The 18,339-nt window shown below is 37.1% G+C and overlaps 1 protein-coding gene across 5 annotated transcripts in view; it reads right to left on the bottom strand.

Annotated features, from left to right (window-relative positions):
• The window catches only part of wdr93 (WD repeat domain 93), a 36,827-nt gene that overhangs the window by 16,135 nt on the left and 2,353 nt on the right, over positions 1-18,339 (bottom strand). For 4 of the 5 annotated variants that reach the window (XR_009064757.1, XR_009064756.1, XM_057849599.1 and 1 more), the window contains exons 3-15: positions 15,872-16,073; positions 15,711-15,775; positions 15,547-15,625; positions 15,382-15,446; positions 12,598-12,667; positions 12,422-12,491; positions 12,276-12,340; positions 10,653-10,739; positions 10,445-10,576; positions 4,768-4,972; positions 625-685; positions 323-479; positions 50-236 (exon numbers count right to left, since the gene is read on the bottom strand). Coding sequence is in view for 2 of the 5 variants with exons in the window: in XM_057849599.1 (XP_057705582.1) it covers positions 50-236; positions 323-479; positions 625-685; positions 4,768-4,972; positions 10,445-10,576; positions 10,653-10,739; positions 12,276-12,340; positions 12,422-12,491; positions 12,598-12,667; positions 15,382-15,446; positions 15,547-15,625; positions 15,711-15,775; positions 15,872-16,073 (1,445 nt within the window). In the remaining 3 variants the exon portion in view is untranslated. The remainder of the gene's footprint in view (positions 1-49; positions 237-322; positions 480-624; positions 686-4,767; positions 4,973-10,444; positions 10,577-10,652; positions 10,740-12,275; positions 12,341-12,421; positions 12,492-12,597; positions 12,668-15,381; positions 15,447-15,546; positions 15,626-15,710; positions 15,776-15,871; positions 16,074-18,339) is intronic. The other variant, XR_009064759.1, reaches the window with a different exon arrangement.

The raw sequence follows: 18,339 nt of genomic DNA on the forward strand, positions 1-18,339 counted from the left end.
CAGAAAACGTAAAGGAGGCAAAACACAGTGAGAGAAAAACAATGCAAACCTTTGCTGAAAATACAGATTGCAGGCTTCTTCTCCAGTAACACCTGGCTTTTGTTGCCATGGAGATTCTGGGTGGGAAAACACATATGGCTTCATGGTGTCATGCTCCTCAAAACGAAGAATTAGAAGTCGTGTCTGACTCTCTTCGTCATCTAGGAACGAAGTGCCAGGCAAGGGCTCCTGGTCAGCTGGAGATGTGCAAATCTTCACTGTCATTTTTTACCTTCCATTAGCCACAGAGTGATGAATAAAGAAACTAAAATCTTTTTTGTACCACATATGAAGAGAATACGCTGTTTGACATTCAGAGCATAGATGGGATTGCAGGGGGTCGCCAGCACATGATGAGCCGGAAGGTACAAGACGCACACCGTGGCTTTGTTAACGACATCTTGCAGGAACATGTTCCCGTTGCGACACACCACCAAAGACTTTGCCACGAAAAATAAATAAAAACACGTTTTGAAACAATTTCAACAAACATCTCTGCTGCTTTAACTCATTGGCTCCCATTGAAATGGGTTGGATTTCAAATCTCCGTCAAGGACAGCCAATGTTAACAAACTGTTTTACTACCAAGCCCTGGAGGAATGGCACTGACGTAATAACAGTCGGGAGGTCACTGCTGTCTTTTGGCCTGTGCATGACATAAAAGAAGATTTGTTTAAATTAGGAATGCGTGTAAAATGAACCGCTGCACAGTCACAATTTGAAAAAGGATAAAACAATGTTTAAAAAAAAAAAATTATATATATATATATATATATATATATATATATATATATATATATATATATATATTAGGGCTGTCAAACGATTAAAATTTTTAATCGAGTTAATTACAGCTTAAAAATTAATTAATCGTAATTAATCGCAATTAATCGCAATTCAAACCATCTATAAAATATGCCATATTTTTCTGTAAATTATATATATATTCAGTAAAATAAATTATTGGAATGGAACGATAAGACACAAGATGGATATATACAGTTGGCAGTGTATCAAATACTTGTTCTCCCCACTGTACATTCAACATACGGTACATAAGGACTGTAGTGGGCATTTCACTCTACTGTCATTTAAATCTGTCTATGCTGTCCTCACTCCGAAGTGTCTACTTTTTCCAAAGCTAGACAGCTAGTGAATGACGCCTTAATAATCAGACTTCTCCCTTTTTCATCTGATTTATTAATAAAATAGCCTCAAACCATTGTCCGCTTTAGACCGTCGTAAAACTACAACAACGAAAAGTACACAAGCATTGCATTAGCAACAACGTTAGCTTAGCACGCTATACAGGTTCACTAAACATAAACAAAAAGCGTCTCATACAAAAAATAGAACATTTCGCTTACTAACATAATATGTACATTCTTTACAACAACCATACTTACGGACAAATCTTGTCCAAGGATCATATAAGCACAACATTACAACGTAGGCGTCAGCCCGAGACGTCGTGCAGCCATATTGAACTGGCAAGAAAAAAAATAAACCATGTCGCAAAGCGACCACAAGAGTTCGCTGTTAGACAGCACAAAAAGCCTGCTGTAAAACTTACCAAAAGGCAGAATACTGTCTGAGCGGGACATGTGCGTTAATTGCGTTAAATATTTTAACGTGATTAATTAAAAAAATTAATTACCGTGCGTTAACGCGATAATTTTGACAGCCCTAATATATATATATATATATGTCTATACAGAGTATAATTGTTTATTTGTAATAGTTTTGTATTATTGGATATGGCTTCCTGTGGAGGTAATATCCAGAATTGTCAGTTACTGTTATTTCTTTCAGTAACGAGTAATCTAACGCGGTAATTTTTCCAAACCAGTAATCTGAATAAAGTGAGTTTCCTTCGTGTCTGTACGTTACCATTTTGTTATTACCTCATAATGTATGTAGAATGAAGAATATTGTGGTCATGTACGAAGAGCATTTTGAATAGAAAATGCTAGAAAAATCCCCCTATGTGTTCGTTTCCATGGCAACCGCTCACAATTACTTCCTGTTTTGGACTCGAGTCGAGTGTTTTGGGACTGAGAAAGATGTCTACCAGGCTACCAGCGAGGGTGCACATTTGAGCTGAGCGTTGAGACGTGCGAGGGAATGTTGATCTGTGAACATCCTTGAATGAACGTATTTTTCCTTCATTCTGGAGGGTTCCAGCGATAGGTTGGACCTACTACTTGCGTATGGGGCACCGTTTGTAAAGCAGCACATGCTCAAAATTACGACATTTTCTCACATTTAGCGCCACACAGTGTTTAAAATGGTGTGAAATTTTTAGAGTCACTTTTTTTTGCACATTTACATTATTTAGCAACTTAAATATTTATTTTTAAATAAGAAGTTTTGAACCTGATTGTTTAAATCCAGAACTAAATATTTAATTTAAATCTTAAACTTATATCCTTTATCCTAAATGTTAAATCAGGAAATTGTCGGAACTAAATATTTAGCTTAATATGCAAATTCACATGACTGGAGACCGGAAGTAACAAAATAAAATCTGGTGGAGCAGCTCAGACTGTCTGTTTATGTTGCTTGAAAATGAATAAAACCTAATCAACGGTGGCAGTCTGCTCTTGGAGATGAGTCATTGTGATAATAACAATATATAGGTAAAATCCATATTTAGGAGAAACTATTTAAAGAGTATTTTGTGTGATCTAGCTTTTATTTTGTTACTTCTGGTTTCCAGTCATGTGAATTTGCATATTAAGCTAAATATTTAGTTCCAACCGTTTCCAGAGTTAGCATTTAGGATATAGGATATGAATTTAAGATATAAATTAAATATTTAGTTCTGGATTTAAACATTCAGGTCCAAAACTTATTTAAAAATGAATATTTAGGTTGCTACATAATGTTGTAAATGTGTGGGCCCCACCTTTGTGTTTATTGCACTGTGCAATTCATTTGTGTGTTGTTGATTATTGTGCGGTCAATTTGCGTTGTTTTACATTGGTACTGATATGCTGTTAACCCTAACTTCTAAACCCTAACCCGAAATTCAAGATTTTTTTTACATTGGGCTTAATCTTCGAGTTGGTGGGGTTTAATTAGTCGGTGGAGTCAGGGGTGAAAGTGGGCCTGAACGGTCAGGAACGCAGTTCCGGTATAAGATTCTGGGCCAGAACACAGTTCCGGTACAAGATTCAGGACCGGAATGCTGTTGCGGTACACGGTGCTTTGATTCCGAAAATATGACGGCAACTGTCAAAACACTATGTAAAAAAAAATTTTTTTTAAAGCTAAGCTGCCACACATGCATTTCATCTCCAAGAAGAAAACAATCTACCAACATCAGATTTACATACACAAGTGTTAACAGCAAGCATAATAAAGTGCTTGTGTAGCGTAATCCGTTTCCACCAATAGTTATTTATTTTATTCCACGGACGGCATGGAGGTTTCCCCAGCTGCTGCAGTTATCTGAGTCTGACGATGATGAGTCACGTCAATGTGCGAATGCACGCAGCACAGCAAAACGGCAGGACTCATTTATCCGTTCAATTGGCTGACATACTGACATGTGATCAGCAGAGATAGTTAGCTCTGATTGGTTCAAATGTGCATGTTTTCTGGAACAGCAAATAAAAAAAAATGTTGAATTGATGCGACAAAAAAGGGCAATGCAACATAAAATGGATCAAATCTTAATAGCATGAACAGAGTTGAGGAGGCTTATTTATCATGTATAGTTTTATTTGCTCTGATGGGGAGGTTCACAACATCTTAGCTGCCAATGTGCACTTTGGACTTATATTTGTTCATTTATGTTAGGTTACTTAATTTCCTTATGATTAAAAAAGTCAATGTTTGCGCGATCTTCAAAATGTATTCCATTTCACTCTGCATAATATAAGTCATTTGTACTTATTTTTCTGAATGTATGTTACTTATATCTTATTTAAAAAAAAAAAAAAAAAAAAAAAAAAAAAAAAAAAACTTCAATTTTAATATACATCCTATGTTCTTAAGTAGTTAAAATTGAGATTTGACATTTAGTATGTTAGGAAATGAGGGAAAATAAAAATTAGGAGATGGTTGGGGTTATTGCTGTTTTTGTTAACTTTTATTTTGCAAATCATTGAAAAAAAATATAATTTTGAATGAAAATCAGTTTTTGTATGTGTTATAGAGAAAAACTGTGCTAAAACGGTTTTCTTTGCATTTCAGTAGTTCAAGAGCCCCCCCCCCCCAAAATAGAAATAAATAAAAAAATAAATAAATACAATTTCTGGCTCTGTGGCAACCTTCACGTCGGAGAGATTCCGGCGAGACATTCTAGCCACTTTCACCCCTGGGTGGAGTTGATTTTAACAAATTCCATGCAGTTTGTGACTTATTGTGAGTTTCAGGCCTCCGGAGTGGCTAAGCTAGCGCAAGTCAATGGTGGTTGAAATCAACTCCATCGATTAATTAAACATCCGCTCACTCGAAGATTAAGCCTTATGTTAAAATTTCTGATCTTCCCCTTTAAATTCAATTATCGGAAAGTCAATTACATGCGGTGACATTTTTCCGTTGTCATTCCTATGTTGAGGCGGCAGAGGGAGAAACATTGGTAAAAAGTAAATTACTGTAGCTACTTTGATAATGAAGTAATCAGTAAAGTAACTAGATTACTTTTTTAAGGTGTATTACCCTCCACAACAGTGTGCCAACTGTATTTCAATATGTTAAACAGTGAAGACCCGAGGTAACCTTGGCGAGAGCTGCTCTGTGTCGGTTGCCACTCCTCGCCCCGTGCTTACGACGTGAATGGCGCCGCTCTCACAAAGCGTCACAAGGTGGACGTCACCTGCGGTTAACAACTGGCTGTTATCGTCACACGCAGGCCAATAATCAACAAAGTGCAGTCTGACGAAGGCGCTGTCTGTTGATACTCCAGAGACTGGCAATGGCGAGCCTGAGGGAGAGAAGCATTAGAAGCGTGACTCACATACAGTAGTGTCTAAACAATTTTGAGGGTGTTAATTAATCGTAAGCAAACAAATATTAGTTTGGCAGTTGCTCAAATGTTTTTCTTTGCGTTAAATGTCTCAGCTTCTCAGCTCAGTTTCTCGGAGGGAAATGCTAAATATATCTCTCGGTTCATGCTATACTCAAGTGTGCAGATGAGTATCAGAGCTGCGGGGGCTTTTTCAGATGTCACAGCAGCTGGCTCGCATAACTTTTTGTTGCTCCAAGTGATTTTTTTTTTTTTTTAATTATCTGATTAATTTTGAACAGCCATTGCCAGTTTGTTTACAAATTTTGCTTTAACCCTGAGAATGTTTCAATATTTTCTCTTTTAATTTAAGACACTTATGAAGAAGGATATGGTTAAAAATATCAGTTTTCAAATTATGGGTCTTAAGGAGGCACTAAAGTAATTTTCTAATGTTTCATGCATAAGATCACAATGGGAGCTTTCCATGGTTGAAGTGTGTTATCTATGTAGCAGTGTTGTTTTTGGCAGCCCTTTTAATTTTCGTCTTTGTCTTTTGGACGATAACACTTTTTAGTCTGACACATATTTTAGTCATCTCAAAATATGTTTGTTTTCTCTAGTTTTTGTTGGCAAAAACGCATGACCTGTTTTTTTCTAGTTTTAGTCGATGTTGACTAAAAATGTTTTCATCTGTAAAATTTTTAAAAAATTGCTCCCTCCCGAAAATAAATAAATGAATAAAGGTTTTTAACTATTTTGATTGAACATTGATAGACGAGCACATATTGTAGAATATTCAAGGACAACGCCAACTTGGTGATTATACACACTCAGCAGGAAAATAATACATTATTTTCAATTCTACCCAACTGGACGCCACAAACTGTATGTAAAAAAAAAAAAAAAAAAAAAAGTCCCATAGTTTAAGAGAATGCTCGCAGTTGGAATTAGATGCTATTCTAATGCTACGAGTTACATTTAGTGCGTGATGATTACTCAGCAGAGATCTTTAAAGGCTAAAGAAGCATTGCATGTTCTCTCTGGCCAAGATAAGAAAACAAATCTTACCGTGTGTGCGTGTGCAAGCCTGGAGAGCAGGAGAACGTCACGAGTGACACAACCAGACACTGCTTGTCTCGATCTCGTCTCGTCAGACCAAAACTAGCACTCGTCTCGTTATGTTTTAGTCTAACAAAACATGTTTTTAGCTTGTTATCGTCTCGTCATGAAAAAAAGTGTTTGTTGATGAAATATTTTCGTTGTCGTCATCGTTGACGAAAACAACACTGCTATGTAGTACATTATCTGATTGCAATCACTTTAGTAAGTATAAGCACATAGTAGGTTTTGAAAAACAGAGAGAGCAGGTCTCTTTGATTTACCCCAAAGCCTGAGGCCGCAGGCAAGTGCCTCTTGAGTTGGCCACTTCCTTGTTTTAAACTACACTGTAAAACCATACAGCCTCACCCTTTCTTCAGTTTGCCTGGTTTTCGATTAACCTCTTGCGACATTCACCCTCCGCCACTTTTTGTTGTTTAACCAACTGGCTCTGGTTCATGTCGCAGATTCATGGCGCATTAAGCCCCTGAACTATTTTTAATTTGCCCGTTGTACCCTGGAAACCCCAGTTTACCGACGTCGCACAACCGTTTTTGTTTCAAACCAGCCATTAAAACAAATAAGTTATTATATTTATTGTTCAAAATGTCTGTCATTTTTAGCTTAGAATCATTAATTAATGTCTAATATTTCGTTTAAAAATAAAAAAAACGACTTTAATTATTCACTCGCATATTTCAAACTTTTAAACAAATCACGCCAATGAAAAAATGGTTTCTGTAAAAAAGTCACGGATATCTACCTCATAACTATCGCCTAATTGTATTTTTTATGTTACTGTCGCATTTTCTTGGATATGTTAGATGATAAATAATCGATCTAAACAAAGAAAAGTAAAAAAAAGATTTAAAAGAGTAATTATATGAAAATGACCATCTCAACCACTCCTTGACGTCTACGATTTCTGCATTGCGACCCGTGTTATATTACCATGTTTCACCCATAAAATCCGCCACAAATCCTGCTTTGGCCATTTACAGCTGTGTCTTTACACTCAGTGATACATGCTACATGGAGTTTTTGGATCAAAACAAGGTAAGTACGCGATAATATCTCGTTAAAGTCATGCCGTCTGTAATTCTTCTCCCGCGTGCTCTCACCTCTAGATAGGGTTTTGCTGTTTAAATTTTTTTGGGGAAAAATGCCCTCCTGTTTAAAATTTTTCTTCCCCCAGAAAATTGAGATTTTAAGCTTTCCAATGATGTATCACACCTGTAAATCGGCCAATTTTGAAATTTGGCCAAATTGGGGGTCTCAGACCGGAACTTCAAGTCACCTGAGTGATTTCTGCCATATTTCATTTTTGTGAAATAGCAAAGCTTGGCGTCATTGGAAAAACGGCTGTAGCCCGCGTCTCTGCGATGTGACAAAGTCACCACACGCATTGCTAACGCCCATGAGCAATCTACCGACACACCAACTCCCATGACGGCCAATCACAGCAGAGTTGAAATTTAACAATGTTGAATATTCAAACTGGATCAGGTCAAACAGAGATAAAAAAGAATTGGGATTTTGTAGAAAGGGAAAAGAGGGGTGCCTATGGTGCTGCAGCAACCCATGGTATTGGGAAGAAAACAAAAGTGTTTTGGCAGATTGTTCTTTTTTCTTTTTTTTTTTTTTTTTTGGTAAAAACAAATAAAACTTATTGAAACAATAGCATATTTAACTTTGGGGATTAAATATGTATGTTGAAAAAGTGTTTTTTGTTAGTAACACCACCTGACACCTTGCTTGCTACCGGGTCAAATTGAATAAGGCGCTATTGGAACGGAAAAGTAATCTGTTGACAGAGGAGGCGTTGACATGGCACGAAAACAAATTAGCACTTTTTTTTTTTTCCTTTTTTTTTTAAATTTTTTTTTTTTACAAAACCAGCGAAATGTTTTAAAATTCAATTTGAGGTCGAAAATGAAGATGATTGTCCATTGGTGTCTTCAAATAGTTAAGACATGCTTGCATTGTAACCACATTATTTTTTGTTGTTGATGTTGCGCTGCCGCCGCGCAGAGCTCTATTGGATATTTGTTTATTTTAGTGTTGTGAAAAGGGGGTGTTAAACCGAGGCTTATTGGCCCTTGTAGTTTTTAAATGGGTTGGTGTGTCATTGACAATGGCACTTTTATTTCCAATACAAAAACTCCAACACACACTGTTGGTGAAATACAATGCTGCCATTTTAGTAGCCTAGTAGTAGTACGTAAACTATCCAGCATGCGTGTGTACTGCCATTGTGCACGCTGTGTATGCAGAAAACGCGCGAGCATGACAAATTTGGATGGGAAAAACTAAAAAAGATCCTCAGTACCCCCTGCTGTAAGTGACTTCCAGCGCTCTTTTCACTTTTAAAGCAAATTGTCGCGCAAACCTGGTAAAATGGCAACCAAGGCTATGAAAAACAATGTTAAAAAAAAAACTCAAACACTGTAGTGCCACTTTAAATAAATACTGGTAATTACTGTAGATATTTATGGGATAATTTAAAACTCAAGTTTTGATTCCACCATGTGACGATGGCATCACATTTGTATCGTACTAACAAGTATGCAACGAGTGCTTCCATAAAGCAAATAGTACTCCTGCCAAGCTTCTGAGTCTTGGAAGGAGTGACTGAATCCCTTGTACGGATCTTTTCAATCATCTCCTCAATTGACTCTCCTAATAACTTCTATGAAATATTTTCTGGCACAAGTCCCCTGAATAGGCCAGACAAGATATCTTTCAGAGGGGGAAGAGATTTTTATTTATTTTTTTACAAGAACAATCAATAGCGTACTGGCAGAAGAAACAGAATATTTAGAGTGAGTGTTATCCGATTCAGATTGGATTAAATATGCATATTGCTCAAGAAGCCAATATGTTGTGTGTAAATTCATCATGTTTGCATTTATGCTATTGAAATGTAAATTTATAAAACAGAAATTCTATTAATTTCATTGTTAGTTAAATGGCTGTCAAAGATGACCATATAAATCTGATTATAATCTCATTCCCTACCACTGACAGCAATTGACATCCAAGTCTAAACCCTAACCCAAACCTATTTCAATTTTTTTTTTTTTATCAGTGATGACTGAGGGGAATGCTGCTATTATTACAACGATGTGATGACTGAGGGGAATGCTGCTATTATTACTTAGGTAACTGACATTATTACAGTGTTATTTGGGTGTTATTACCATGTAAAATGTGGAATGATTGGTTTGAACGTCTACTATCATCAGTGACAATCAAAAAGTTAACTGGAATGGCTGGTATTTAATGTCCATTGTTCAGTTCCATTAACAGCGAACGCTCGCTGCCAGACCTCCCAGTCTAAATGGTGTGGATGTCTACAGCCATCAAAGGCAGTCAAAGAGTTAATGTACTAAATAAAATCAAAGTTGTTGGAAAAGTAGTAAGTTTGTTTTGTTGGTTTCTTGAATTTGTGTTTTAAATGATAAAACAGTGATCCTTGCTACTTCGCGCTTTAAACTTCGCGGATTTTTTTCAATTAAAAAATAAATAAATACAGATGTGCTGTCCTGAGCCGATCGCGTAGTCTCACTCTCCCTTCCTCCCTCCCTCCCTCTTCCTGCTCTTTGTTGGTCAGGCAGTGCACTGGAGTTGACAGACGTTTGGGTTTTATCGTGCCTGAGACGCGAACTTCAAAGCACCACATGCGTCAATCATCATTTAACTTATTAAACAGTTGCTGTGGCAAATTATTGTGCGTGAATAAGCTTTGAGCGGACCCACCTAATGAAGTATTTAATAAAGACAAGCATTTTTCTACTTTATTCTTGTCCAAAAATAATTCAGTGGGACAGTAACATGTTTAAAATTTATCATAATTATTACATTTGAAATGCTTACAAAAATTATATATATATATATATATATATATATATACACACATATATATATATATACACACACACATATACATACATACATACACACACACACACATTTATATATATATATATATATATAAAATGTATATTAATAAATTCTTTTTTTAATTATACTTTGGGAAAAAAGTGAAAAAATATGTCTCATATGTATCTCTTTCCAATGCTAAATCTGAAAGAAAAAAATCTGAATAAATACATTAAACAAACACATAAAAAAAGAATAAATAATTTTTGGGGGAGCGGGGGGGAGCTACTTTGCGATTTTTCACTTATTGCGGTGGGTTCTGGTCCCCATTTACTGCGAAAAATGAGGGATCACTGTAAGCCAATTGTATTGTGTGGTCAATGTAAAAAATTAAGTTTTTTTTTTAGCAACTCTGGTTCGCCTATCACCGTCAATGGCAGCCATAGAGTTCATGACTAACATACTCACTAGATAGCCTGTCCCAAACACACAACAGCCCGTTGCTGAGGCCGACTGCAATGAAACGAGTGCACGTACTGACAGCAGAGCACAGAATTTCAGATGCGTTGGGCCACAGTATCAACGGTGTTGGTTCTGGATCTGCTCCAAAACAGAAAAGGTCCAATATGTGACTGATGCAGTGCGTTGGTTCAGACAAATTTAATTGTGCCACGACCTTGTTTGGCCTTTGCTGTTTTGGACAACAACAGGTAAAGTAGATTGTGACTTCCGGTCCACCAAAAACAGACGGAAACAGGTGATCCTATCAGATAGAAAAACATATTTGCATGCTGCATATAACTGAGAAAACAATCTGTAGACTGACTAGAATAGCTTCAAAACTGACATTCTGGACACATACAGTGGGGGCAAATAAGTATTTAGTCAACCACTAATTGTACAAGTTCTCCCACTTGAAAATAGTAGAGAGGCCTGTAATTGTCAACATGGGTAAACCTCAACCATGAGAGACAGAATGTGAGAAAAAAAAACACATTGTTTGATTTTTAAAGAATTTGCAAATCATGGTGGAAAATAAGTATTTGGTCAATACCAAAGGTTCATTTCAATACTTTGTTATGTACCCTTTGTTAGCAATAACAGAGGCCAAACGTTTTCTATAAGTCTTCACAAGCTTTTCACACACTGTTGCTGGTATTTTGGCCCATTCCTCCATGCAGATCTCCCCTAGAGCAGTGATGTTTTGGGGCTGTCGTTGGGCAACATGGACTTTCAACTCCCTCCACAGATTTTCTATGGGGTTGAGATCTAGAGACTGGCTAGGTTGCTCCAGGACCTTGAAATCCTTCTTACGAAGCCACTCCTTTGTTGCCCTGGCTGTGTGTTTGGGATCATTGTCATGCTGAAAGACCCAGCCACGTCTCAGCTTCAATGCCTTTGCTGTTGGAAGGAGATTTTCACTCAAAATCTCTCGATACATGGCCCCATTCATTCTTTCCTTTACACAGATCAGTCGTCCTGGTCCCTTTGAAGAAAAACGGCCCCAAAGCATGATGTTTCCACCCCCATGCTTCACAGTGGGTATGGTGTTCTTCGGATGCAATGTGTACTGGCTTCAGCGGGGGAGACGTCTGGCAGTGCAGGATTTGAGTCCCTGGAGGCGCATTGTGTTACTGATAGTAGCCTTTGTTTCTGTGGTCCCAGCTCACCGTTCTTGTTATCATTTTGATGCCACGGGGTGAGATCTTGCATGGAGTCCCAGATCGAGGGAGATTATTAGTGGTGTTGTATGTCTTCCATTTTCTAATAATTGCTCCCACAGTTGATTTCTTTACACCAAGTGTTTTACCTATCGCAGATTCAGTCTTCCCAGCCTGGTGCAGGTCTAAAATTTTGTCTCTGGTGTCCTTCGACAGCTCTTTGGTCTTGGCCATAGTGGAGTTTGGAGTGTGACTGACTGAAGTTGTGGACAGGTGTCTTTTATACCGATAATGAGTTAAACCAGGTGCCATTAATACAGGTAACCAGTAGAGCCTTGTTAGACCTCATTAGAAGAAGTTAGACCTCTTTGACAGCCAGAAATCTTGCTTGTTTGTAGGTGACTAAATACTTATTTTCCACTCTAATTTGGAAATAAATTCTTTAAAAATCAAACAATGTGATTTTCTGTTTTTTCCCCCAACATTCTGTCTCTCATGATTGAGGTTTACCCATGTTGACAATTACAGGCCTCGCTAATCTTTTCAAGGAGGAGAACTTGCACAATTGGTGGTTGACTAAATACTTATTTGCCCCACTGTACTACCTCAAAATATAAATATAAAAAAACCTGACAAACCTGGCTTTGCTTTAATCTTTCCGCAAGATTGACCACAGCGCTTAAGAAAATGTGGAGTGCAGTGTCTGCAAAAGATTCCACAAAACACAAGGACAAGATACTGTATCAGCTTCCTGCATTTATGTATTTTATAAAGATTGTCATACCTGGGTGGCTCACTTGTGTCATCCAAAACTAAAAAGTTAGACAATATATTGGGGAGAGTTGTCGTGATTGCTGCAACATAACAAAAGCATGCAGGGTACATTTTTCCATTCTCATTTTGCTCCTCATCATTCAGCAAAGTACTTGTTGTGTTTATTATTCTGTGAGATGATACAACCTGTTGATGGATTAACTCGATTCACCCGAACAATAGCAGACCATTTCATGTTTGAAGAAATTTTTGGATCCTGTAAAAACACCATCACAGTTTCAAACTGGCCATTTTATTTCTTTCCTAAGATAATGCATGTTGGAAATAAAAGCAAACATTATAAATTTACAGATTAAAGAGACAATTGAAATATAGGCTATAGATGTCAAAGCCATATAATGGTTTGTAGTATCATGTAAAATAAGCAAAAAAAATTCTTAAGAGTTCCCAAAAATTATTCGTTACCATTAATTAAGGATTTAATATTAGCAAATACTCTTACATACAGACTTTGAATAGTTTTCCACTCAACACTAAAATCACCATAAAAACGGTGTTTTATGTTTACTTGGGTTATATTTGTGTATGACCATTAAAAGTAAGAAAAACTATGCATAGGAAAACGCTTTTTCATAGCACCGTATATAAAATACTACACACACAAGATAAAAACACAGAGATACTGTATCGATGTTTTGACAATGTCTGGCGAAAAACACTCAGGTGACTTGCAGTTCTGCTCTGAGACCTCCAATTTGGCCAAATTTCAAAATGATCCGAAATGCATGTGTGATATATCATTGGAAAGTTTAAAATATCAATTTTCTGGGGGAAGAAAAATTTTGAACAGGAGGGCATTTAAAAAAAAAGTTTTTTTAAACAGCAAAACCCTATCTGGAGGTGAGAGCACGCGAGAGCATAATTACAGACACCATGACTTTAACGAGATATTATCGCGTACTTACCTTCTTTTGATCCAAACACTCCATGTAGCATGTATCACTGAGTGCCAAGACACAGCTGTGAATGGCTACAGCTGGATATTTGGGTGATTTTATGGGTGAAACATGGCAATATGACAAGGGTCGCGTTGCAGAAATCGCAGACATCAAGGAGTGGTCGAGATTTTCTTTTTCATATATTTACTCTTTTAAACGTCTTTTTCAATTTTTTTTGTTTGGATCGATTATTTATCATCTAACATATCGGAGAAATGCGACAGTAACAAAAAAAAAATACAATTAAGCGATAGTTATGAGGTAGCTTTCCATGACATTTTTACAGACGCCATTTTTTTCCATTGTGACATAATTTGTTTAGAGGTTTAAAATATGTGAATGAATATTTTTTGTTGTTAATTTAATAACTATATAATAATAATTTAAGTTTTTTTTTTTTTTTTTAAACGAAATATGAGACATCAATTCATGATTCTAAGCTAAAAACGACAGCTATTTGGATTAATAAATATAATTAATTACCTTTGTTTTATAGCAGGGTTGAAACAAAAGCGGTTGCGCGACATCTGTAAACGGGGGTTTTCAGGGTAAAACAGACAAATTAAAAATAGTTCAGGGCTTAATGTGCCATGAATCTGCTATGGCAGAATATAGACATATTGTTTTATCAAACATAACAGTTGTTTTGGCGTAAAATACAGCAGTTTTTTTAAAAGAGGAGTGCAAGAGGAGAAACTGCTTTTCCAGGTCTTGTCTGTTTTCCGGCATATACATTTTTAAATCTTTGAAGTATGTCTATCATAGTATATAGTAGCATTAGAGCTTTCCCGACTAGTTGACGTAGTCGACGTCATCGATGACGTAAATGCGTTGACAAGCACACCATCCCATCGACGATTAATAAAGGGTTAAAAAATATATATGCGTGGAAAGTTGAGAATGGCGGACTATCGGGATTCAATTGGAGAAAGCAACACAAAGCCAAAAAAGCGCAACAGAGTGACTTATTTCAACAAAACAATGGAAGGTACAGTGTCGTGTGCAGTCTGCAATGCCAACTTGCATACCACGGCGCCGTCACCCAGGAATAATTTTGGAAGACGACAGGAGACAACAAGCTGGTGGATCGTAAGTCCATATAACAAAATTTTTTTTAATTGAAGTTGCCTTTATGTGGGTCGTATGATAGAGTATTCGGGGCTAATGTCGGGCCAATGTAGCCGAATAAGCAGCTACGTGCTTTACATAGCACGTTGCCGCCTCCATTAAAATAAAAAATATTGTAAGTATCTTGTGTTTTAGAATCTGTTTTACTAATAAGGAAATCTTTATTATTTTGCCTCATCTACATCAAATTATAATCAATAGAATTTGTACTAATGCTTCGTCGTAGCTCACAGCTAAGGTACATGTATGTAAAGTGCATAGCCGCTCACGGCTACATTACACTTATGCAATGATGTGACTTTTTTTGTCGTTGCAGTATTTTGACTTTAATCTCGTACTCTTTTTGAAATATATATATTTGGCCCTAATACTGCGTCATAGCGTTGTATCATCGTGCATCATTAAGTTTTTTTCCACGTACTTCACTCCAGTGATACGTGACATTAATTTATCTACTCTGCTAGTGCTCACTCTAATGCTGAGAACAAAATAGACCTCAAAAAGAGAAAGTAAGAATTGTTTTGAATCCTGTTGGAAAAGTGAAGTCACAGTGTTTGCTACATTCCCTTCTTTTGCACTAGTTAATGCCATCAGAATTTGACCTAATGGTTTATTTGTGATTTATTATTGTTATTTATGTGTTTATTTGTACTTGAATAAATAATTTAAGTGTTCCAAAATGTTATTTTGAATTAATATCGTCAACAAAAATTTTATTGCAAGATTAGTAAAAAAAAAAAAAGTTATTAAAAAATTATTAGACTAGTCGACTAATCATTAAAAAAATCTGCAGACTAATTGGGAGAAAAGTAATCGTTTGGGACCATACCATACTACACTATACCTTTAACTCTCTCAGCCAGTCTTGTGCGGGAAAGTAATAGATTTCAAGCGTGATTTCACTGTTGACTGAAAGGAAAAAAATATGTTCAAAGGATTATGTTCAAATAGTCCAAATTAAACTTTCAGAAACAAATTGAAAAACTTCAAATAAAAGGTCCTTACTTACACCTCATTATTATAGCTCCATGTTCACCTCCTTTACATAATTCAAAGTACAAGCAAACGCTCCTCTTGCTAACATCATCCTGACGGGAGGGGGGAAAAAAAGCATATCAAGTTTTGTACAATGTTTATATTATGTGTCCATAGTACGGCTTTTACAAAACTCACCACCATGTTGATAACACTGAAACAATAAAGGCTTTCTAAGTTGTACACAAAGACTCTGGCAACACCTAAGGAGAGAGACTATGATCACAAATGATAAAATGCTGAATGAGCCGTCTCAAGCTCATCTAACAATAGTAAAAGCATGTGTGCAAAGTACCGACCCATCTCATCAATCGTGCCCAGTAGATAGCCAGTCTCACTGATGCGGGTCATGTGAATGGAAGTAATCTCTATCCTGTCCTGCAGCCACTCAGCCTCACAGTCCAGACTACTCGCAGACCACACCGAGAGGCCTCTGGAGTGACCCAGGCTAAGGTATGCTCCATCATCTGAGCACGCCAGGCAATTGGTATTCTCTGGAACCTACAAGATGACACATGTGTCGTCAGCTCACAGGCAGGATAAGAACATATGCTGGCAAACTTACCTAACAAACCTACAGGTCACAATAATTCCGAAGTTAATTAACTTATTGGCTGTTCATCCTTCTCTATTGCAGCCAATGAGTTATTCAACCATGTAACAAAAAAATAAAAAACAAAATCTGGTTCCGGATGGGTGCATATACAAACCGGATTCGGTTGAAGTTGGGAAATTGTGTAAAATGTAAATAAAAACAAAATACAACGATTTGAAAATCCTTTTCAACCTACAGTGCCCTCCATAATTATTGGCACCCCTGGTTAAGATGTGTTAGAAGCCAAAAAACACATCTTAACCAGGGGTGCCAATAATTATGGAGGGCACTGTATATTCATTTGAATACACTACAAAGACAACATATTTAATGCTCAAACTCATAAACTTTATTTTATTTTTCAAATAATAATTAACTTAGAATTTCATGGCTGCAACACGTGCAGTAGAAGTTGGGAAAGGGCATGTTTACCACTTCGTTAAATCACCTTTCCTTTTAATAACACTCAATAAACGTTTTGAAAGAGAGGAGACTAATTCTCTTAGCTTGTCATGTGGAATTCTTTCCCATTCTTGCTTGATGAACCGCTTCAGTTGTTCAACAGTTCGGGGTCTTTTTTGTTGTATTTTACGCTTCATAATGCGCCACACATTTTCCAATGGGAGACAGGTCTGGACTGCAACCGGGCCAGGGGAGAACCTGGACTCTTTTACTTCTAAGCCACGCTGTTGTAACACATGCAGAATGTGCCTTGGCATTATCTTGCTGAAATAAGCAGCGGCGTCCATGAAAAAGACGTTGCTTGGATGGCAGCATATTTTGCCCCGAAATCTGTATGTACTTTTCAGCATTTATGTTGCCTTCACAGAAATGTAAGTCACCCATGCTATGGGAACTAATGCACCCCCATACCATCACAGATGCTGGCTTTCGAACTTTGCGTTGATAACAGTCCAGATGGTCCGCTTCCTCTTTGGTCCGGAGGACACGACGTCCAGTGATTCCAAAAAACAATTTGAAAAGTGGACTCATCAGACCACAAAACACTTTTCCATTGTGCATCAGTCCATTTTACATGAGCTCGGGCCCAGAGAACCCGGCAGCGTTTCTGGATGTTGTTCATAAACGGCTTTTGCTTTGCACGGTAGAGTTTTAACTCGCACTTACTGATGTAGTGACGAACTGTATTTACTGACAGTGGTTTTCTGAAGTTTTCCTGAGCCGATTTGGTGATAACCTTTACACACTCATGTCGGTTTTTAAGGCAGTGCCGTCTGAGGGATCGAAGGTCACGGTCATTCAGTCTTGGTTTCCGGCCGTGGCCCTTATTGGCATTGATTTCACCAGATTCTCTGAACCTTTTGATGATATTATGGACCGTAGATGTTGAAATTCCTAAATTCCTTGCAATTTTGCTTTGAGAAATGTTGTTCTTAAACTGTTTAACTATTTTCTCACGCAGTTGTGGTGAACCTCGCCCCATCCTTGCTTGTGAATGATGTTTGGGGAGGCTCCTTTTATGGTACCCACCTGCTCCCAATTAGCCTGATCACATGTGGGATGTTCCAAATAGGTGTTTGATGAGCTTTTCTTAGCTTTCTCAGTATTTTTTGCCAGCTTTCCAAACTTCTACTGGACGTGTTGCAGCCATGGAATTCTAAGTTAATTATTATTTGGCAAAAAACAATTAAGTTTGAACATTAAATATGTTGTCTTTGTAGTGTATTCAATTGTATATGGGTTGAGAAGGATTTTCAAATACTTGTATTTTGTTTTTATTTGCATTTTACACAATTTCCCAACTTCAACCGAATCCGATTTGTACATTCGTAGAATATAACTGCCAAATTTAATTCTGAGCTGTCAATGAATAATGGAGCTATTTTAGTCAGTGTCCTCACCAAGAAGAATAACTATCATGAAAAAAGCGAGTGAGATCTTGAGCCCTCCCACCGTGCAAAAAACAGGTAAAAAGCAAAAAAGGTACTTATAGTCGACCATCATGGTTCCTATTCCACCTGACTATCAGTCGTGTCAGGCCATCAATATAGAGCTATATTACCCAAAAAATAACGTCAGTACTACCTTTAACAGAGCAAGGTTCTTATCAAGAGCTTTTTCTAATCTAAAGTGTCGCACACCGAGGACCCTCCGGACTAAAAATAACTATTCTTTAATTTTTGCTGCATTTATTTAATTAGTTTAATTAAC

The sequence above is a fragment of the Corythoichthys intestinalis genome, chromosome 1 (genome assembly GCF_030265065.1).
Source record: "Corythoichthys intestinalis isolate RoL2023-P3 chromosome 1, ASM3026506v1, whole genome shotgun sequence".
Classification (NCBI taxonomy): Eukaryota; Metazoa; Chordata; class Actinopteri; order Syngnathiformes; family Syngnathidae; genus Corythoichthys; species Corythoichthys intestinalis.